This window comes from Dermochelys coriacea, chromosome 26 (genome assembly GCF_009764565.3).
Source record: "Dermochelys coriacea isolate rDerCor1 chromosome 26, rDerCor1.pri.v4, whole genome shotgun sequence".
Classification (NCBI taxonomy): Eukaryota; Metazoa; Chordata; order Testudines; family Dermochelyidae; genus Dermochelys; species Dermochelys coriacea.
The window spans coordinates 11803573-11825754 of record NC_050093.1 but is presented as its reverse complement, the minus strand read 5'-3'; the positions used below and the strand labels follow the sequence as shown (position 1 = coordinate 11825754).

Sequence of the window (22182 nt, the reverse complement as noted above, 5' to 3'; positions counted from 1 at the left end):
GCAGTTTTTTTCCCCTCCTTTTAAAAAACGCTTTGCTCAAGCGGTATGAAGAACACGTTCTCTGAAATACCACACAGTCTTTGGGGTTATGGGGACCAAATATTTGGCAACGGGCTCGCCAACCTGGCAGACAAAAGAATAACAATGGCTGATTCAATGGCTGGAAGCTGAAGCTAGACAAATTCAGACTGGAAATAAGGTGTACATTTTTAACAGGGAGGGTAATTAACCATTAGATCCATTTTCCAAGGGTTGTGGTGGATTCTCCATCGCTGGCCATTTTTAATCAGATTGGATGTCTTTCTCAAACAGATGTCTAGTTCAAAGGAATTATTTCTGGAAGTTCCTTGGCCAGGACAGCGAATTAGATGATCACAGTGGTCCCTTCTTGTTTTGGAATCTATGAATCTAGGTTGTGCACCTGTCCCACAGCAGAAAACTCGGAAGAGTCTTGTACAGAGAGATGGAGGATGATGCTCAGCACCTTGCAGGATTCAGGCCTTAAATAACATGAGAGTCTTTTGCTCTTCTTCAGGTCTGTGTGGCTCAAAAGCTTGTCACTTTCACCAACCAAAGCTGGTCCAATAGAAGATATCACCTCCCCCACCTTGTCTCTCAAAGACCCCACCACGGCCACAACATTGTAAACAATATTGAATCCTTCTTCTCTAGGTCTTCTGGCAAAGGTGCCAATGAGCACCAATCATCTAAGTGCGGTGGATATTTGCCATCTAAGAACCAACAACTCAATTCATGTAGGTCACCGAATACCCATGAGATCATAGAAGATTAGGGTTGGAAGAGACCTCAGGAGGTCATCTAATCCAACCCTCTGCTAGGTGATAACAGTTTTTTGCTCGCTGCCAGCTTGGGCTGGCTCTGATGAGCAATTGGCTTCTCATTCTGCTGCTAATCCCCTGAGGCCCCATCCGATGAAGTGAGCTGTAGCTCACAAAAGCTTATGCTCAAATAAATTTGTTAGTCTCTAAGGTGCCACAAGTCCTCCTTTTCTTCTTGCGAATACAGACTAACACGGCTGCTATTCTGAAGCCCATTTGTGTAACACACTATGCTGTTGCTTATCCGGAATAACACTAAAGATCAGAAATAGAAGCAAACCTACTTATCAAGGGCCTGATCCAATGGAAAGACACTCATTTACTTCGATAGGCTTTGACTCAGGCCCTAAGGGACATAATAAGTGTGCAGAAAAGTGGCTGAACATCCATCCTCTTCAGTGGCGTCTGGCCACTTCCACCAGAATCTGGCCACAACATACAATTCCCAAGTGCTAGTGGTTTTGACATGAATGCAAGAGTTACATTTTTATGTGTCATCTAGCAGTGTCTTTATCCTTATGGAACTCTATATCTATTGTATTAAGACCCAAGCTTGTGCCTATTGAAGGCAATGGCAAAACTCCCATTTGATTTCAATGGGAATAGAATCTGCTATATTAAGAGTTGCAAGTGCTTCCTCCCCCTCCCCTCCCCCTTGATGTATTGCTTGAGTGAATTTCGATCTCTTTTCCAGCTCTTTGAGTAGCAGAATTGAGCTTCTTGCATTTAGCTATGTTTTGCGCAATTCTGTGATCATTACAGAACATGAAAGCAACAAAACTAAGAAATGTTTTGCTCATTAAAGAGGCTACAAATGAAAACTCCCCTCCCTTAATACATCATGGATTTGGCCCATTCCACCTCCTGTTTCCTCCATGTAAAGAGACAATGTGGATTCTCTACAATCCAATCCACACAGGGCAGCATCTCTCTTGTTTTTAAATCCTGTGCCTCGTCTAAGGGGGAAACATCAATCTACTACACAGGTGCAGCAAATACACCTGAGTCAGCATCAGTGGATGACTTTGGTTTTACCCCTGGACATGGTCTGCAGAATGGAACATTGATTTATGAAATAAAGGTGAAGAATTTAATTGGAAGCAGCCAAGCAGTTGACAAACAGAATGCTCTGCAGGGTGGGGACAAAGCAGGATGGGCAATGAAGTGTAAGAGAAAGTGAGTGAATCCTTTCTCTCTTTATTTTGCAATGGCTCACTTCAGTTTCATGCTGAATTCAGCTAACTTACATTGACAAATCTTCTGTCCTTGAAAACCAGAAATGGATCCGAAGCACTGCTCCTGCACTTTCCTCAGCCATCAGGTCCCCCACCTCCCTTCACCCACGCCGTCCCACCTCTCTGTTGCTCTGCACTAGCAGAGAACCAGTAAATGTCAGTAAATCTACCCCTTACAAAACAGGGTAAGAAGGCCGGTCCGGACAGTTGTGTGTGTTCTGGTGTTACCTGAATAAGCAGGTAGAGCAAAGGGACAGCAGCCAATCTGCACAGCACATGCAAAAAGCAAACTGCAGGCTTGACCCTCATTTACATCTGTGTAACCCTGTTGGATCTGGAGGTCTCTTTAAAGCAGAGAGGGGCTGAAACCACACTATTTCAATCATGTTCTCAAACTAACTCAAACTGCAAGGACTTAGACCTAGGATTTTGGTTCAGCCCAGTGTGAAGAGAGTGGTCATTTAAAGAATTCCAGTGGGGGAGTTGGCTTTCAAATGTATCCCAGTTCTAATGCAAAGCCCATTTCACTCTGGGTCTCATTCTGTTCTCACAGCAGATAGCCCAGTCTGCATTTAAGCAACCACCGCTGAAAGAGAAGCTGGTCCTAAATGCATAGACCTATATTTTAAGTGACTGGTTGTTTTGATTGCCTCTGTTTTTGGATTGCCAACACGAACCACCTTTTAAAAGAACCTGATTTTCTGACAGGTTTCAGAGTAGCAGCCGCGTTAGTCTGTATTCGCAAAACGAAAAAGAGTACTTGTGGCACCTTAGAGACTAACAAATTTATTTGAGCATTTTCTGAGGTGCTGTGCCCTGCCAGTGGACAGCTCCTGCAATTGCAGTTGTAGGTGGAGACGCCATTAAAGTCAAACTGAGCACTCAAAATCACCAGCCATTTGGAGATGATTGCCATGCGGATAATCATATAAACCTGTTCATACTAAGGCTCGACCTACACTTTAAACTGATATTGGCATAGCTATGCCAGTGAAGGGTATGGAAAAAACATAGCTATGGTGACACAGGCTCCTTAGTGCAGACATAGCTGAAGCGTGAGATCAGTAAATACGGCCGACAGCCTTTGTCTCCTAGAGGGTAGAGGAGAGAATGGGGCTTGCAGAGAGAAGCTCCTAACACAAGCTCTCCCATAAGGATTTTTAAAAGTCAACGATGTTGTAATTTCATTGGGCATTGGGCCATAAAGATGACAGGTCAGTGATTTGTTGGGGGAAGGGTCAAAGCTTGAGTAATAGCCCCTCTTCTTGGTCTTCCTTTTCCCATTCCCATCCCCAAGGATGAAAAAAACCCAACCCTATATGTTTGCTTGCCCCATTCGGTCGCATTTTTCCATTTGGTCGCATTTTTGTCAGGGATCTGCCTGGTCACTCACTGACTCCGGTCACTTGCCAGGTCACTTGCTGACTCTTTCCCTGCGTGAGTCCCCAGCTCTGAGATAGTGGTGGCGTCTCACCGGCATCCCTTTCCAGGAACGGCAGCGATCACTGACAGCTTTGCCTACACCTTCCCTGCTCTCCCCCCACGGCCCATCCCTCCTTTGTATCCTTCACCCTTTCTGACCATTGTTGCAAGCAGCTGTATCCTCTGCCAGCCCTGTGGGGCCACCTTGCCCAAACATCCCCCCTCCCCCTTCCCCTGCCAATCCTGGGGAGACACACACATTGACTTGGTGGCAGGCCCCAGCTGCAGCCAGCACTTGCTGATCAAGCGAATCTCAGGCAAGGAGAAAGGCAAGGGCCTCCCTTTCAGCCCCTTCGCTCCCTCCTCCCTGCCAGGCAGATTTGCAGCTGACTGGGCGTTGTTAATTTGCAGGAGCAGGAGGAAGAGGATTGGTGTTTGCGGGGCTATATAAGGGGAGAGCCAGGCCCCCATTTCTGTGCATCACCCACCCACCTAGCCTCGTCCCTTCCCTGCCTGCATCTCCCCCCAACCCAGCCTCACCATGAGCTACAGCAGCGACCAGCTCTACCCACCCTCCTCCTATAAGAAGATCTTCGGGGAATCCCCTCGCCTCTCCAGCAGGGTCTACAACAGCTCAGCCCCACCCCGGGCTGCCGGCTACCGCGCCCACCATGCCAGGGACTCCTGCGCCGCCGCCGCCGCCGCCTCCTCCTATCGCAAGCTGGCCGTGCCCAGCCCCGTGGACCACCTGGAGCTGCTGTCCCAGTCCAGCGCGGTGAGCAACGAGCTGAAAATCGTGCGCACCAACGAGAAGGAGCAGCTGCAAGGGCTCAACGACCGCTTCGTGACCTACATCGAGAAGGTGCATCAGCTGGAGCAGCACAACCGGCTGCTGGAGGCCGAGGTCTCGCTGCTGCGCCAGCGCCAGGCGGAGCCCCCCCGCCTGCAGCAGCTCTACGAGCAGGAGATCCGCGAGCTGCGCTCGCAGCTGGAGGCGCTGCGGGGCGAGCGGGACGAGGCGCAGCTGGAGAGCCAGCGGCTGGCGCAGGGGCTGCAGCGCCTGCGGGAGCAGAGCCAGGAGGCGGCGCGCCGGCGGGAGGAGGCCGAGCTGGCGCTGCGCGACTACGGGAAGGACGTGGACCGGGCCACGCTGGCCCGGCTGGAGCTGGAGAAGAAGGTGGAGTCGCTGCTGGACGAGATCGCCTTCCTGCGGAGGGTGCACGACGAGGAGGTGGCCTCGCTGCAAGCCTCGCTGCAGGATGCGCAGGTACCGGCGGCCGGCCCGGCCCTGCCCCTGCGCTCCCCTCCCCTCCCCGCCTGCCCCTGCCCTGCGCTCCCCGCCCCCGCCCCTGCCCAGCCCTGCCCTGCGCTCCCCGCCCCCGCCCCTGCCCAGCCCTGCGCCCCTCCCCGCCCCGCCCCTGCCCCTGCCCAGCCCTGCGCTCCCCGCCCCTGCCCCTGCCCTGCGCTCCCCTCCCCGCCTGCCCCTGTGCTCCTCTCCCACTGTCCCTGCCCAGCGCTCCCCCCCACGCTGCGCTCTCCTCCCCTCCCCAGCCCTGCGCTCCCCTCCCCGCCCCGCCCCGCCTGCCCCTGCCCAGCCCTGCACTCTGCTTCTCTGCCCCTGCCCTCCGCTCCCCTCCCCTACCTGCCCCTGCCCCTGCCCTGCGCTCCCCTCCCCGCCTGCCCCTGCACTCCTCTCCCACTGTCCCTGCCCAGCGCTCCCCCCATGCTGCACTGCGCTGCGCTGCGCTCTCCTCCCCTCCCCTACCTGCCCCTGCCCAGCCCTGCAGCCCCCCCTGCCCCTGCCCAGCCCTGCGCTCCCCTCCCCGCCTGCCCCTCCCCTCCCCGCCCCTGCCCCTGCCCTGCGCTCCCCTCCCCGCCTGCCCCTGTGCTCCTCTCCCACTGTCCCTGCCCAGCGCTCCCCCCATGCTGCGCTGCGCTGCGCTCTCCTCCCCTCCCCTACCTGCCCCTGCCCAGCCCTGCAGCCCCCCCTGCCCCTGCCCAGCCCTGCGCTCCCTGCCTGTCCCGCGCTCCTCTCCCACTGTCCCTGCCCAGCGCTCCCCCCCACCACACTGCGCTCCCTTCTCTTCCCCTCCCTACCTGCCCTTGCCCAGCGCTGCGCTCCGCTTCCCCCCACGCTGCGCTGCGCTCCCCTCCTGCCCCTGTGCAGCATCCCCCGGCCCTGGCCACCTCTCCCTGCGCTCCGCTCCCCCTGTCGCTGCCCAGCCCTGTCCTCTCCTCCCCCGACCTCGCTGCGCCCCTGCTCGGCATCCCCCGACCACCTCTCCCCGCACTCCGATCCCCAGCCCAGCCCTGCGCTCCCCTCCCCCTGCCACTGCCCCAGCCCTGAATTCCCCTCTCCCTGTGCTCCCCGCCCTACCCTTCCCTGCGCTCCTCTCCCCTCCTGCCTCCCCCTGCCAGCCCTGCTCTCTTCCTCTCCCCTCCACTCTGTTCCTGCCTGGCCCCCTGTTCTGTATCCCCCCACAGACCAACACTGCTGCACTGCGGTCGTCCCCCCCATCCCTGCCCAGCACAGCGCTGCCTGTTCTGTATCCCCCCACAGACCAACACTGCTGCATTGCGGTCGTCCCCCCCATCTCTGCCCAGCACAGCGCTGTCTGTTCTGTATCCCCCCCACAGACCAGCTCTGCTGTTCCCCCATCCCTGCCCAGCACAGCGCTGCCTGTTCTGTATCCCCCCCACAGACCAACACTGCTGCACTGCGGTCGTCCCCCCCATCCCTGCCCAGCACAGCGCTGCCTGTTCTGTATCCCCCCACAGACCAACACTGCTGCATTGCGGTCATCCCCCCCCATCCCTGCCCAGCACAGCGCTGCCTGTTCTGTATCCCCCCACAGATCAACACTGCTGCACTGCGGTCGTCCCCCCCATCCCTGCCTAGCGCAGCGCTCCCCGTTCTGTATCCCCCCACAGACCAGCACTGCTGCCCCCCGTCCCCGCCCAGCGCAGCGCTCCCCGTTCTGTATCCCCCCACAGACCAGCACTGCTGCCCCCCGTCCCTGCCCAGCGCAGCGATCCCCGTTATGTATCCCCCCACAGACCAGCACTGCTGTCCCCCCCCATCCCAGCGCAGCGCTCCCCATTCTGTATCCCCCACACAGATCAGCACTGCTGTCCCCCCCCATCCCTGCCCAGCACAGCGCTCTCCTTTCTGTATCCCGCCTTCCCAGTTCTCCCCTCCCTGCAGGATCCCAAACAGCAGCCTCCCCAGGGTGGCACATACCCCCGAGGGCTCGGTGTTCACTTCCAAGATTCAACCACCCCGTACCCCTTCCTGCATCCCCAGGTGCCCAGCGCCCTTCTCCCCTCCGCATGCCATGTGGATAGGGTGTGCCTTCGCTCACCCCCAATATCCATCGCCTCCTAAGGAGTGCTAGACACCCACCCTGCCTCCTGTGTGGCGGATAGAGTGTGTACTACACACACGCAAACCTTCTGTGTGCTGGATAGAGTGTGCTACACACACGCACCCCTCCTTCTCTGTGCTGGATAAAGTCTGTGCTATACACACACATGCGCACCCCTCCTGTGTGCTGGATAAGGTGCGTTATACGCTCAGATTTCCTCGCTTCTGTATGTGCTATATGGATAGGGTGTGGCATACACTCACAATACTGCCCTCCTCCTCTATGCTGTGCATCACACCACTGCCCTCATCCCCACCCCATAATTTTATACTTCCATAGGCTGAGCATATAGGATTGTTACATACACTCCCCCTATTCTCTTCCTCTTATATATGCTGAATGGATCAATTCTAGATCTTTTGCACTGGGCACAAAGCTATTGCGGTCGGTTGGTCATTGGAAGGTTATCTTCATTAAGGTAGACATTTGACTGGCTCACCTCATGGTGTTGAATAGCTACAGGATGCAAAGGCATTGTGTGCAGGCCTGACCCCAATCCTCCTTCCCTATATTGAATGAGTAATAGGATACTTGCATCTTCTGCTTTTCTGATTACATTGTATTTGGCATAAGGTCGTCTGGAAGGTTAAATCAGCGCCTCATCTCCTTTGTGTTGAGTATTGGATTGTCTCACATTAGACTATTGGAAGTGTGATTCAGTTCTTTGAATACCATAGCAAACTGTACCTTGATTACATTGTTACTAAGCCCTGCTGGGAACATGGCATCCTATGCTGCAGTGCCATGGGTACAATAGGTACCTCGCGCCCACCTTGCAGAGCACACACAACGACCATCTTTGTGCCTGCGCCATGTGCTAGTGGAATGAAAAGACCGAAGCTTAGAAAAGAAGGAAAGCTCAGTCCTGGCTTCGTTCATCAGTATGTGTTTCAAGTGAAGTCGTGGGACTATTTCCACGTGTGTTGGGAGGAAAAAATGAAGCATGCTTAATGCAAAATGTAGCTAACCCACGTTCATTCTCTGGATGTACACGAGAATAGCGGTTATCCGAATGAGCTTGTTATATGTAGGTTTAATGGGCTGCTCAGTGACAACTCTTTTGTCATGTAGGTTTTGTTAATGTCCACTTTTGCAAGGTATTGTCGGACAAATGTTAAACTGCATGTAAAGGTATTAAAACACCAGATCCATAAGGACAAACCCAGAGCAGCTTAGAGAAGCGGCTTTACAGCTGCAGTTGCATTATTGATGGAAACGGATGACTCTCCTGAGCACTGAAATCAATAGCTGGTGCAGAGGTATTGTAATGCAGCCTTGATTATCCAGCTGGAATTGCAGAAACATAGGGCAGGGAGGGAGTTGAGAGGTCATCAAGTCCAGCCCCCTGTGCCGAGGCAGAACCAAGTAAACGTAGACTGTTCCCGAGAGGTGTTTGTCCAGCCTGTCCATTGGAGGTTTTATGAGGGGGATTCCACAACCTCCTTTGGAAGCCTGTTCCAGAGCTTACTACCCTTAAGCCTGGCCTACAGTAAGGGGGGAGGGGGGGATCAATCTAAGATATGCAACTTCAGCTATGAGAATAGCATAGCTAAAGTCGACGTATCTTAGATCGACTTAGAATCACTTACTTTGCGTCCTCGTGGTGCAGGATTGACGGCCGCCGCTCCCCCGTCAACTCTGCTTCCGCCTCGCGCCGTGGTGGAGTTCCCTGATTGCTCTGCCGTAGACTCTGGATCGATTTATCGCGTCTACACTAGATGCGATAAATCGATCCCCACTAGAACGATCACTACCTGCCGATTCGGTGGGTAGTGTCGACGAGGCCTTAGAGTTGCAGCAGATTAAGCCCATTATGTCTTGTCCTGCCTTGCACATGGAGAACAATTGATCACCATCTTCTTTATAACACCTCTGACCGTATTTGAAGACTGTTATCAGGTCCCCCCTCAGTCGTCTTTTCTGAAGACTAAACTTGCCCAGGTTTTTTAACCTTTCCTCGTAGATCAGGTTTTCTAAACTTTTGTTGCTCTCCTCTGGCCTGTCTCCAACTTATCCTCATCTTTCCAAAAGTGTAGCACCCAGAATTTGACACAGTGCTCCAGCTGGGGCCTCACCAGTGCCGAGTAGAACAGGACAGTTACCTCCTGTTAACTGCATCACACTATTGTCTCATGTTCAATTTGTGGTCCACTACAACCCCCATACCATTTCCAGCAGTACTGCTACCAACCAGTTTTCCCCATCTTGTAGCTGAGCATTTGATTTTTCCTTCCTAAGTGTGGTTCTTTACACTTTTCTTTCCTGAATTTTATCTTGTTGATTTCAGACCAATTCTCCAATTTGTCAAGGTCACTTTGAATTCTAATCCTGTCCTCCAAAGAGTTTGCAACCGCTCCCAGCCTGGTGTCATTTGCAGATTTTTATAAGCACACTTTCCACTCCATTATGCAAATCATTAATAAAAATATTAAATAGTTTCAGACCCAGGACTGACCCCTGTGGGATCCCACTAGATACATCTTCCCAGTTTGACAGTGAACCATTGATAACTATTCTTTGAGTATGGTCTTTCAATCAGTTGTGCACCCACCTTCTAGTAATGCCAGCTAGACTACATTTTGCTAGTTTGCTTATGAGAATGTGATGTGGGACAGAGTCAAAAGCCTTACTAAAATAAAGATGTATCACATCTACTCCTTCCCCCTATCTGCTGGGCCAGTAACCCTGTCAGAGAAGGAAATTAGGTTGGTTAGGCATGATTTGTTCTTGACAAATCTATGCTGGTTAGTCCTTATCCTATTATCCTCTAGGTGCTCACAAATTGATTGTTCGATAATTTGTTCTGGTATCTTTCCAGGTATTAGATTTAGGCTGACTGGCCTATAATTTCTAGGTAGCTTTTTGTTGCCATTCTTAAAAACAGATACTATGTTTGCCCAGTACTCTGGGACCTCACCCATCCACCATGGATTTTCCCTGAGATGTCATGAGGGATGCAGAATACATTCAGATGACCAGAGCTTTGGCTAATGAAGGGGAAATTTCATTTAATTTATGCAGAGGAAGGTTGGTTTTATGGCTAAAGCACTGGATTGGGATTTGAGATGAGCTCTGCTACAGATTTCTTGGGTGACTTTGGCAAGTCGCTTAGTCTGACCCTGACTCAGTTTCCTGTCTGTAATATCAGGTCAGTACTCTCCCATTCTTTCTCTCTAGATCATAAACTGTTAGTGGTGGGTGGGGAATGTCTCAATCTTTGTATGTACAGTACTTAGCACATTGGGGCATGTAAATATAATTCTGATAATACCACAAATAGATTTTTTTTTTTTTTGGTGGAGCAGAGAAGGCTACAACTCTGGATATAACAGGGAAATTTGACTATGGTTGCAATAATCAAGGTTGTGCTGTATTCTCAGTGCGTTAAACCTAGAAATATGAATCTTCTTCCACTTTGTTCTCTCTTTCTTGCTTGTTTTGCTTGTTCCTCTGACAGCGGCGTTCAGTCCCTCCTTAACTATGCTACTTGCAGCAAATATATATGTTTTAGTGCTTTGCTAGATTGGAGCCAGGGTGCTCTGCACCTTACAGGATCAAGCCAACATAATGAGACTACTTCAGCCTTGGAGTTGCATCTGCTTACACCACAACTGACTTTGACCCAGTACATTCCTGAATACATGAATATTTGAACTTCTCCTAGACAAAGAGCTGAAGCTGATTTCATTTAAAGGAGGACTTTCCCATACATTTGCAATTAGAAGTTTGATTTCACTTGTGACCTCCCTGTGTAATGGGGTATCAATGATACTGGCAAATGCCATTCCTTTTGCAGATTTGCTACAATGTCCTTTGTTTGCAAGGTTAAACTCCACTTCCGGAATGCCATTCATTTCTAATACATAACTTACCTTCATACATAGGACTAAATCCATTGCGAGAGTTGCACCTGCTTATTCCATATTCTGCGGTCCATATTCCTCAGTGAGGAACTTCACTGGCTGTATTATAATGAATATGTGCAGGCATCTGATGAGCAAACCCTAAAATGAGCTCCTGTATCATGGCCATAATCCGCCATCTATATGAAAAGTCACTGACAGACCAATAACTTTCTGGCTATCCTAATACTTTGCAGCATACGGCCCTGGGGGTTGTGGAAAACTTTCAGTGGGTAAAATCTGTAGTCTGCAGAGCTACAGAAAATGCAGCAGGCCCTGGGGGTTGGATTGAGAAAGCAATGCATTCTGTTTGCCCACAGTTCTGTCATTTTTCTCCATCAAATGGGGGAGCAATAAACCAGTTACATTTGCACATTTAGATTCAGATTGAACACTGACCGAAGGCCAGCACTATGCAGAAACACTGGACAACTTAAATAAATGAGTCATTTCACTCTTGGGTGGGGTTACGGTAGCAATACAGCAACACTTAGCAGAGCTGTGTGTAGGATCAAAAAAGAACTTTAATATAAACTATTTTTTGCTAAACCGATCTTGCACAACTTGTATGTCTAAAATAAATGCTGTACCTGTCAGTCTTTGCTCCTCTGATGCATTTCTCTGAACCCAGGTTAATTTGTTGCGTTTACCTAGTAATTGTTGAGATACTGACTTTTTTTAACGTGAGTCAATATCTATCTGTACCAAGCTACCTCCCTCCCTCCCTACACACACCCTTTCTTTCTCTATCTACGCACAAATACACCTAGAGAGAATGTCTGGCAATGCAGCTATCTAGCTATACCTGTCCATCTATGTGTTTTGCCTATCTGGTCTTTCTGCATACATATTTACTCGCTGTGTATGGCTATATAGGCACGGGGCAGAGGGCACGGCAGATAATCAGCTGGTATAAATTGACGTCGCTCCGCTAACTTCAGAGGAGCTATGCAGATTTACACTAGCTAAGGATCCGGTCCCATATAATTTGTGTTCTATAACTATGCCGTATCATGCACATGTGGAGGTGAGGGTCCTGCAGTGCTCCCCCAGCTATGTGAAATTCGGTCATGCACCAGTGACTGCCCACTTCCTGTCCACCAATCCATTTTGTTAGGACTTATTCCTGCCCCAAGTATCTGAATAATTTGGCTAGCTGCTGGGGAAACCCCACAGGGGCAAGCAACATCTCCCCCTGCCCTCAGGACTTCCCGTAACGGCAGATGAGCTCCGTGATCGTGCATGCCTGTGGAGAGAAGAGCCGTGTAGCACTAAATCCCCTGACTTCATTTCTACCTTTTTCCTTAATTCAAAGAGCCTCTGTATTGGGACCGCTTGGTGCTGGGCTCCACCGCTCACAAGAGATGTTGACATCCGTATGGGAGCCCTTCGTCCTCCAGCTTGCTCCATGCAGAGGAAACACAGCTGTTTCATTGTGTCCTGAGCCCTCCGGCTCTTCATGGGGGACAAGGGGAGGGATCTGAGCCTCATTCAGGGCGTGCAGCCTAGGATGGCAGGGAACAGCCCCGAGCAGCTTCAGTGTCTTTGTATTCCTATCCGTTTCCCTGACTTTCATGCTGTATGTGTGTGGGGTGGGGTCCCTTCCTTCTGTACCCTCTCCAGGTCTCGGTGGAGGTGGACGTGAGCAAGCCTGACCTCACGGCTGCCTTGAAGGAGATCCGCATGCAGTACGAGGTCCTTTCTGCCCGGAACCAACAGTCTGCCGAAGAGTGGTACAAATCCAAATTCGCCAACTTCACCGAGGAGGCAGCTCGCAGCAGTGACAGCATCCGCCAGGCCAAGGAAGAGATCACGGAGTACCGGCGCCAGCTGCAGGCCCGCAACATCGAGATCGAGGCTCTGAGGAATGCCAACGAGTCCCTGGAGAGGCAGCTGCAGGAAGCGGAGGAGAGGAGCAATGGGGAGATCCATAATCTGCAGGTAGTTGACACTTGCCAAAAGACACTGGCTTCTTATTTGTTTCCAACTCAAGAGCTCGCTCACAGCCCTACGCATCAGAGACTCAAGTGGCAAAATGCCAGATATGCATCTAGCAAAGATTATCCTGGGGTTTTGTCTTTCCTGATAGCTTGTGCAGGCCATGCTTTTGGTTATGTTTACACTGGGAAGAAAACAGTCCTTACACGGAAATGGGATGTACTTAGCAAACCTTGCACTGAATGGCAGGGGGAGAGATTGTTAGTAGCATTTCTATAATATCTCCCACCTGTGATCTTCAAACACTTTGAAAACATTTATTCACTACCCCACCCTCCAGCCCCTGGTGAGTAGATTGTAAGTATTATTAGCCCCACGTCTCAGCTTGGGAAACTGAGGTGCAAAGCATTCATTGATCTTTGGGGGCCTCTGGTTTTTGGGTGTCCACTGTAGGGCTGATTTCCAGAGGTGCTGGCCTCCTCAAATTCCAATTGCACCTCCCAAATTATTGGACTTGTTTGAAACTGTAGATCTAAGTGACTTGCCCAAAATCAGGCTGTGAGCCAACAATTAGAACCCAGGAGTCCAGGCTTCTAGTCTCCTGATTTGACTATTAGACAAAATAATAATCACATGAACTCCTTTGGTGAGGTACAGAGCTCATTTGCTAGAACAGCAGACGTTTGATGTGCTGGGGAAGGGACCAGCCAAACGAATGTTTAATCGTATTAGTAAATGTATAGGATCGCTACTGAGATTTGGGACATGCACTGTATAAACACAAAATAAGACAATCCCTGCCTTGAGGAGACTGCAGCTGAAATAAACAAGGCAGAGGTGGGAGGGGAAAGAGGTGAAATGACTTGCCCTGCTCAAACAGCAAGTCAGTGGCATAGCCAGGAATAGAAACCCAGTCCAGTCTGAGTCCCACTCCAGCACTCTAATCCACTGGACCACACTGATTTCTCCTCCTGAGATCAGTTTGAACAACACATCTGGAAGGAGGGGCACTAAAAGCAAATGAGAGGGAACTACTGACATGATCAAAATGTTCTCCCTTCCACTTTTTGTTCTGCAGGAGACTATTAACCAGCTTGAAAATGCTCTAAGGACGACCAAGGGAGAGATGGCTCGCCACCTCCGAGAGTACCAAGACCTGCTGAACGTGAAAATGGCCCTGGATATTGAAATAGCTGCATACAGGTAAAACAATACCAAGAGGCCACCTTCCCCGGTGGCTTTGGGGATGTTTGATGCTGGCGGTCACACCTCTCCGCTTGCTTAGAGAGAAACAAATACCCAGAAATATTGTACCCCTGGATGTTCTGTAATATTGTGTAGCAATCCCGCTGAGCAGTTCTGTAATGAGAAAAAAACAGATTTATTGCAGCAGATCCCCAGGTTTGGCTCAGGGTTAGAACTGGTCAAAAGTCCCACCCCCTGCCCCCCATTGCTCCTATTTTTACTCCTATCCTCCTCATACGCATACGCTTTTTAAAGTTTCTAGAGATTAATAGATTCTAAGGCCAGAAGGGACCATTATGATTATCTAGTCTGACCTCCTGCATAACACAGGGCAGAGAACGTCCCCAAAAATAATTCCTCGAGGAGATCCTTTTTAAAAAAAAAAAAAAAAATCCAAAAAGGAGTCCACAGCAATATGCATTAGGAAACCTAGATCAAGATGCTGTAGAGCTGCCGTCTGTCTGTCTAGGTCTTCAAGCTGGGATTTTCAAATGACTGAAGGGAGTTAGGTGCTCATATCCCATTTTAAACAGGAATATGGTATCCAGCTCCCTTATTCACCTTCGAAGATCCCTGACATATATCACTGTCGTCACCATGTTGCCTGGACACTCGTCTCCATGGCATCTGAGTCGTGCATCACGCTCTCGTCAGGGAATACAGAACCCTAAGCCTCTGTTTCCCTTCTGCCTCCACAAGCGAGAGCTTTGCGGCTGCTAAACTATGCATCAGCTCCCTGATGCTCCAGGGTGTCGGCCTTGCTAACGAGCTCCTCCGGACTCTGCCAGTCCAAACCTGGCCCTGCAGGTAAGAATCCCAGGTCCCGAGTTTCGCAGAGACATCTCCCTGCAGCGTCCAGTCCTTCTCTCTGGACGTGCTTAGAAATTATGAAGTTTGCTGCCTCTGAAGAGACAGAGCGCACACCAGCCTGTTTGGCTGAAGGCTAACGCATCAATATAACAGTGCTGAGGTGGTTTTGTATAAAACAAGAATAAGTTTAATAAAGAGCACAGATTTAAGTGATATAAGGCAAGAATAAAAGGGAAAAAAGGATTAAACAATACAAAAATAACATGCTTTCTAGGGCCTAAAATTTAATTCTAGCAAGCTACATCTTTGCAGAAAACTGTTCCTTGAGGGCAGCAATTTATCAGCAAGTCTCTACCATTCACAGGCTCGGAGGGTGCTGTACCATACGTCCCCAAGTGATGGATAACTAAGGGTTCTTTCCCTTTCTTTTTATAGTCCCGTGAACCTTTGAAGTGTATCTCCATGTAAAGTTTTTCTCCCCTGCTGCTTGTGCAGATGCCAGGCTGTCTCCTTCCTCCTCTGATCAATTTGTTTCTCTGCTTGACTTAATCACTTGTTTTCCCTTCAATGTAAATGTCTTTCCATTGTCTCTGGCCTCACCTTGCTCAATATGCTTTGGGAATGCAGGCAAACAAACAGTCAAAACAGCATTTCTTTGTCAAGGGCAGCCTATTTTAAGAACCTATTTCCAGCACACATCTGTAACGCTATCTACGTGACCTGGACACGCACCCCGCGATGATATTCATGACCAGCGTGTTGCCAGTTTTTATCCGATTCCTTCCAAGACATGGTTTGGCTGGATAGTCTGACAGTGGTGTATGGAGTGTGCCCGTGAAGTAGCTCTTAGGGTCTCAGTAGCCTTCTGTCGATAGTGTGTAGCAAAATGCTGAGCCTGCAGTAAAAGCTGTTCCTTCCTGGGGGCAATGTGCTGATTGATGCCTTGGCTGCTTTCCCATGGGAGGCGGGGGGTGGAGGGGTTCTGTTGCCACAGCTCAATGAAAACTGATCTGGGGAGGATATTTTAGGAAGGAGAAGGCAGGGATCTGAAATCTCCAGCAGCAACTTCATTGCACCTTTCTTGGTGTTTCCCTCTTCCCACCCCCAGGAAATTACTGGAAGGGGAGGAAACACGGCTAAGCACCGTCAGCAGCGGGAACACCTTTGGCCTTGGCTACACGTTCTCGTCTAGCCCCTTCTCCGGCGCAAAAGCCTTTTCCACCAGCACGGTCACCGTCAGGAGGGAGGAGAAGCGAGACCTGCAGGAAAGCAACAAGGACCCCAGACTTTCAGAGGAGCCGAAGCCTGCCGAGGAAGATCAGCCTGGAGAAGAAAAGGTCGAAGCCGTCCCAGCCAAGAACTAAACTGGAGTGAAGTCACTGTGCGCCTCCCCAAGGGGAAAAGGAGTCCCTCACAGGCGAGAGATTACGTTGTGTCCTAATGTAGCCAATTACAGTAACACTGAGCGGCAGCCTTGTCCAGTGGCTAGAGCTCCAGACTGGGACTCAGAGACCTGGGTTCTAGTCCCAGCTCTGCCACTGGCCTGCTGGGTGACCTTGGGCAAGTCACTTCACCTCCCTGTGCCTCAGTTTCCTCTCACCGTGTCTATGTAGATTGTAAGCTTCTCTGGGCAGGGACTGTCTCTAGCTATGTGTTTGTACAGCGCCTAGCACAATGGGGCCTTGATCTCCATTGGAACCTTTGGTGCTACTATAATAATGCTTATAGAACAAAGGTATGTATGTGTGTCCCCTGCCTTCTCCAGGCTAGACTTCCAGGCCCTCATCCCCTTCACACTGCACATGGTGATAAAACATTCCAGTGACTTCAGCGGGGGTCAGAATTGACCCCCTACATAAGTGTCCAAGGCTTCAGAGCCTTGATCCCCTCGCTCTCACACTCTGCAGTGCACCGTTAGCTGCTCCAACCCCCATTCTCTCCGTTGTGGTTTATAGAATAGCTGCACCAGCCAACTTCCCATTCAAGTGAGCCTAGATGCACAGGGCCAAACCTTGGTCCCTGTTGAAGTAAATATTGAAACTCCCATAGATTCCAGGGGACCATTTTATTGGCCCAAAGCCTGGCAAACTTGGTCCACTGGCTGGAAAGGATTGGGAGCCAAAGCCAGTAAATACCCCCTGGAAACCAAGTGGGTGTAAATGGTTTGTTGAAAGGCCCCTAGACACACCTATTATTCAGCAATAGCTAGAGCAGCATTTTCCAAACTGTGGGTCACCACCCCGAATAGGGATGGGCCATCAGCAGATGGGGTCACGGCGATCCCTAGTGTTCAGAGGACACCATTTTACGCTGCACAGCAGTGACCTCGCACATATGGTGCATGCAAGGTCACGATGCCCAGAGGGCACCATTTTGCTCTACAAAATGCCTACCTCCACACAGTGAGCCCTCGCATGCACTGTATGGATGAGGTCACGCTGTGCAGAGGATGCTATTTGGTTCTTCAAAATGGCATCCTCCAGGCTGTCTGGGGTCCCGGGAGGAAACCATTCATTAAAATGGGGTTGTACCAGCAAAAAGTTTGGGAACCCCCACTCTACACCTCTTACACCTTGTTCTGCCTTTCCTGGGTCGTCTTAGCTATACCAGCAAACCCTTTCTAGTGTAGATAAGGCCATGCATGACAATAGGAGAGGGCTTAAGGGCTGGATTAATTTACTCACAGTGAATAGCATCTTACTCCATAAGTGGTCTCACTGGGGCACTAGCAAGGGTATCAGTGTAAATAAGGGTACTAAGAATCTGGCCCTTTGAGAGAGATTTTCATAAGAGGACACTTGGCGTGTTTGATGTTGAGCTTTTCTGCCAATCTGGCCCGGATTTTGAAATTTGCAAATGTAACCCTTCTTGATTAATAGTGGATTTATAGCTCCTCTTTTAAAAAAAAAAAAAACAGGATTTCGGGAGCGTAGGGCAGATTGCATCAATAATAATTTCTGGGAACAGCCATCTGAAGTGTAACATCCGAAACAATGAAGATGTCATGGAAATTCAGGTGCTGTAATTGTGATGCAGAGAGACGGTCTGTAAACACAGTCTGATATGCAAAAAGAAAAGGAGTACTTGTGGCAGCTTAGAGACTAACAAATTTATTTGAGCATAAGCTTTCGTGAGCTACAGCTCACTTCACGAAACCTTATGCTCAAATAAATTTTAGTCTCTAAGGTGCCACAAGTACTCCTTTTCTTTTTGCGAATACAGACTAACATGGCTGCTACTCTGAAAACAGTCTGATATCTTTCAGTGACTTAACGGGTGTTGTTTGTCTCTCTTCCAACCCACGAATGTACCCAGGGGGCAGAAAAGAATTGTATCATGAAAGTGAATGTTCTGTAGAAAGAATTAGCTTGATATTGGGGGTAGGGATAGCTCAGTGGTTTGAGCATTGGCCTGCTAAACCCAGGTTTGTGAGCTCAATCTTTGAGGGGGCCATTTAGGGATCTGGGGCAAAAATTGGGGATTGATCCTGCTTTGAGCAGGGGGTTGGACTAGATGACCTCCTGAGGTCCTTTCCAACCCTGATAATCTGAATGTAGAGGAGACAGCAATTGATTGCTGGGAACACTAGAGTTCGGCTTGAGGTAGGCTTAAAACTTTAATCTAGAGCTGGTCATAATGCTTCAAATGTCAAAACTTTGACAGTTTCAGAATTTGACCTTTGAAAAATGGGGAGAGTTTCTCCAATTTTTTTCCCCTTCAATCAACTGGAAATCTGGTCGAAGTGTTGCATTTCAGAACAGAAAACGAGAGAAAAATATTTCACACTGTTCTTTTGTGAATGATTTGACCACGTCAACTTTAGACCGTTACTGAATGCAGATGCCTGGCCTAATCTAGAGTATGTATGTGTAGTGGAATGTAGACTGATCATAAGACAGTGGTTGTTGCAAGTGTGCTTTAATAGATATGACGTTTTGGATCGAGGTATCCTTTTGCATGAAGCTACCTTTCAGATCATTTGAATGTGACTTTCCTCTTTTTCCATTAAAATATTCTTTGTTTATTTGGCAGGTAAATGAATAGAAAATCGAACTCCCAATAAACAATATGTTGGTGTCTGAACAAAAATGTTTGCGGCTTGTAAACTGATCTGCATGGCATCCTGGGCCTGATCCTCAGCATGTATCTCCCTCAATGTCTGTGAAGCTATGTGGATTTCCCCAGCTGAGGATCTGGTCCTGTATTTCTAAGACTCATTGGTTTAACACGTGTGCCATACTCTAGTCCAGGGACCATGATTTGGTTGTTGGCTTTGTTTTTGTCCGTTTTTCTCCATTTGGAAATACTGGGCCAGATCTTCAGCCGATGTAGATCGGCTTAACTCTGCTGCAGGCAGTGGAAACACACTGATTTACACCAGCTCAATATCCGGCTCTGTATTTAAGTCCATTGCAAAATGCCTGGGGGAGGGGGTACAGTTCGGGCAGCGAGCGCAAGGCCTATGCAGCGGTTAAGCCTTCAGAATTGGACAGTTTCACCCCTAGGCACTACTTGTGACAAAGGAGTTGGGGTGGGAGGGAACAGCATTCAAACGGCAGAATGAACACAATCTCTGTATGGTAACATAGGGCGCTCAATTGTGCCAGCCAACTTTTTGGGGGGCTCTTCTCCATAATACAGATCACAGGCTGCAGTGTAGTTAGAAGAGCATGTTTTGCTCTTGTTTTTAATTGAATCACTTGGGGGTTGGAGCAGGGGGTGGGGGAGACACATAATTTTAAATGGGGGGGGGGGAATTCATGAATTCAAACTAGTTGTTTTAACCCCCCAAAATAAGTTGAGAGGTTCCGAAAACTTCTAGTTCCCCCGGGGCTGCCTTTCCCTAGCTGCTTGTGCCATTTTGCTCTTTAAAATAGAGCTGATGATCACATAATGAACTCGTACCACACAGAGCTGCCTTGGCACCCAGCAGTAAGCTCCTAGGTTGAAAGGCCTGGTAAATATCCTCTGAAAACTCCCACTGCTGGATCCAACTATTCTTGAAGTTTAATGCTTGGAGGCACATCTAATTTTGAGTTAATGGAAAGACTTCTGGGGGCAGATCCTCAGCTGGTGAAAATGGTCCTCGTGCTATTTGGGAGGCAGTGTTGCCTAGGAGATAAAGCACAGCACTGCAACTCGCATGACCTGGCTTCTATTCCCCGTTCTATAGTTGTAGCTGTACAAAAACTGTGTGTAGCCCAAGCTTTAGTCAGGACAAGTATTACTTAGAACCCTAACCCTCAGTGCCGTATCTCAGGATACAAAGCCAAGGGTGTAGGCCCTCTATTAAATTTGCCACCGTTGGCTCTCTGCTGTCAGCTCTTCTTCCAAGACTGCTAAAAGGCCCACTTTGTGTGCCATTTTCCCCACTGGGAAATGGGAATACTGATATTGTTTTGCCCATCTTGGGAAAGTGCTTTGAGATCGTCAGGTGAAAAAGACTCTCGGTGGACGTTTGGCTATTGCTTGAAAGGCATTTTATACGTTGCCGATACCTTACAAGGGCTTGGGCATTGCACTGTGGTTCACTGTGAATGGAATTTCAGTATATCTGATCCCATTGTATTCCTCTCCCCATAAATCCTCTACTCCATCATTTACTGCTGCCGGTCACACAAACTCGTTGTCTAGACGCATCCTAGATATGAATAACGGCAATAGCCTTTGCTTGACCTCTTTATTAATATAAGTGACTATTAACTGTATTGGATTAAAAACACAGGCTACATGAAAAAAAAATCCCTTCAAGAGTTTACTTCCAATAACAATCAGGCACCGGGCACTTTCTAGGAACTAACAGAGCAAGCCAGTGGCTCGTTAATCCCCAGGAGGTTATTGCTAATATAATTTGAACATGGAAAAAAAGTCATAAGGATTTCTTAGTGGGTGAAGCAGCTTGCTAGGGTGTATTTCTAAAGAGTTAATGCTCTTTATGGTACATTGCCCAGTCTGATCAATTGAAGCATTTCCCAGTATTCAATTAAATTAACAATTTCCAGTAGCAGTTATCTTTGGGGGTATTTATTGTTTCCTGTGGAACTCAATAAAAAGGATGCGGAACTTTCTGTTAATGAGGCCACTGATGAATTTCATCCTCTGTTTTATTGGATTAAAAGCCTCAGGTACCAAACCATTTCTATTAAAAATGATATGATTTCTATCCTTTATACAGGTTGTTTTTGATAGCTCTAGGCTGTTAGTGGGTAATGCTATAGAAAGCTGCTGTTTACCCTAATGACAAGGAAGGCCACAGTGGTGAGTTAAAAAAAGCTTCTTTGATCATGAAATTTGCCTATATTGTGGTGTTCAAACATTGCTATCAAGATTATAAGCACTACCATGGGCTAGAGGTGTTCAGATGGATAAGAACAGCTGTTTATTTGAAAGTGATAGGTAAGCATTTGATTTAAATTAGATGGCACTACACTAATAATAGGAGTACTTGTGGCACCTTAGAGACCAACAAATTTATTTGTGAGCTGTAGCTCACGAAAGTTTATGCTCAAATAAATGTTAGTCTCTAAGGTGCCACGAGTACTCCTTTTCTTTTTGCGGATACAGACTAACACGTCTGCTACTCTGAAACCTACACTAATAATAGTACTTAATAACTAATAATGAAGTCTTGGATTTTCAAAGGAGACCAGCAGAGTTAGGCACACATTGAAAGTCAATAGGAATTGGGTACCTAAATCTGTTAGACCCTATGGGAAGCCCCAAGCAGTAATAGTAATAATTCTTTGCATTTCTAGCAGCACCTTCAGATCTCAAAGCTTTGGTTTCCCAAAGGCTTTGTTTCTGCCATTTAACTGCCTTTTGGTAAAGCCTGAAAACATGCATCAAGTCAGTCAGGGTTTCCCCCATATCCTCTTTGGAAAGTTGCAGAGCTTGAAAACCCTAACGATGTGTATACAAATCCCGGCCCAATAAAGGAGGTGGGAAATCACACAAAGGCTCCCTGCAAGCCAGCTCTTCCCAAGGAGGTAATTGGTACGAGAGCCAAAAAACAAAGCTTTGCGGCTGGCTTAAAACACACACAGGACCAGATGCACAAAAGTAGTTAGGCTCCTGACAGCCAGGGACCTTTTAGGAATACCACAGAGCCCGCTTATAACTTGGTCATAGTGAAATGCTACTTTGTAGTGATGTCCCATGGTGCTTCACGGGCATTTCAATGGACTTTGGCCCAGATCCTCAAAGGTACTTCGAGACCTAACTCCCAGGGGGGAGTTTGACTTTGAGGCTCTGGGACTTTCATTCTGCTGTGTTCTCATTTCACTCATATTCCACTCTACTAATTCCCTTCTAATAAAGTCATTGGGCAGCTCCTCATATAAAGTCAATGGATCACTGCTGATGTATA

General features: G+C 48.7%; 1 protein-coding gene across 1 annotated transcript; it reads left to right on the top strand.

The window, feature by feature from the left end:
• Positions 1 to 3951: 3951 nt before the first annotated feature.
• On the top strand, positions 3952 to 18509 carry LOC119848778 (low molecular weight neuronal intermediate filament-like). The gene is made up of 4 exons (XM_038384994.2): positions 3952 to 4763; positions 12447 to 12764; positions 13840 to 13964; positions 15925 to 18509. Exons 1-4 carry the CDS (start codon positions 4038 to 4040, stop codon positions 16178 to 16180), a joined length of 1425 nt encoding a protein of 474 aa, XP_038240922.1. The 5' UTR covers positions 3952 to 4037; the 3' UTR covers positions 16181 to 18509.
• The last annotated feature ends 3673 nt before the right edge of the window (positions 18510 to 22182 follow it).

What these genes read in the sequence shown, in the direction of transcription:
- LOC119848778 (XM_038384994.2), top strand. Translation starts at nt 4,038, where the DNA reads ATGAGCTACAGCAGCGACCAGCTCTACCCACCCTCCTCCTATAAGAAG. An exon ending in GGGAGATCCATAATCTGCAG is followed by an intron (nt 12,765 to 13,839) that starts GTAGTTGACACT and finishes TTTGTTCTGCAG; the next exon opens with GAGACTATTAACCAGCTTGA. An exon ending in ATTGAAATAGCTGCATACAG is followed by an intron (nt 13,965 to 15,924) that starts GTAAAACAATAC and finishes TCCCACCCCCAG; the next exon opens with GAAATTACTGGAAGGGGAGG.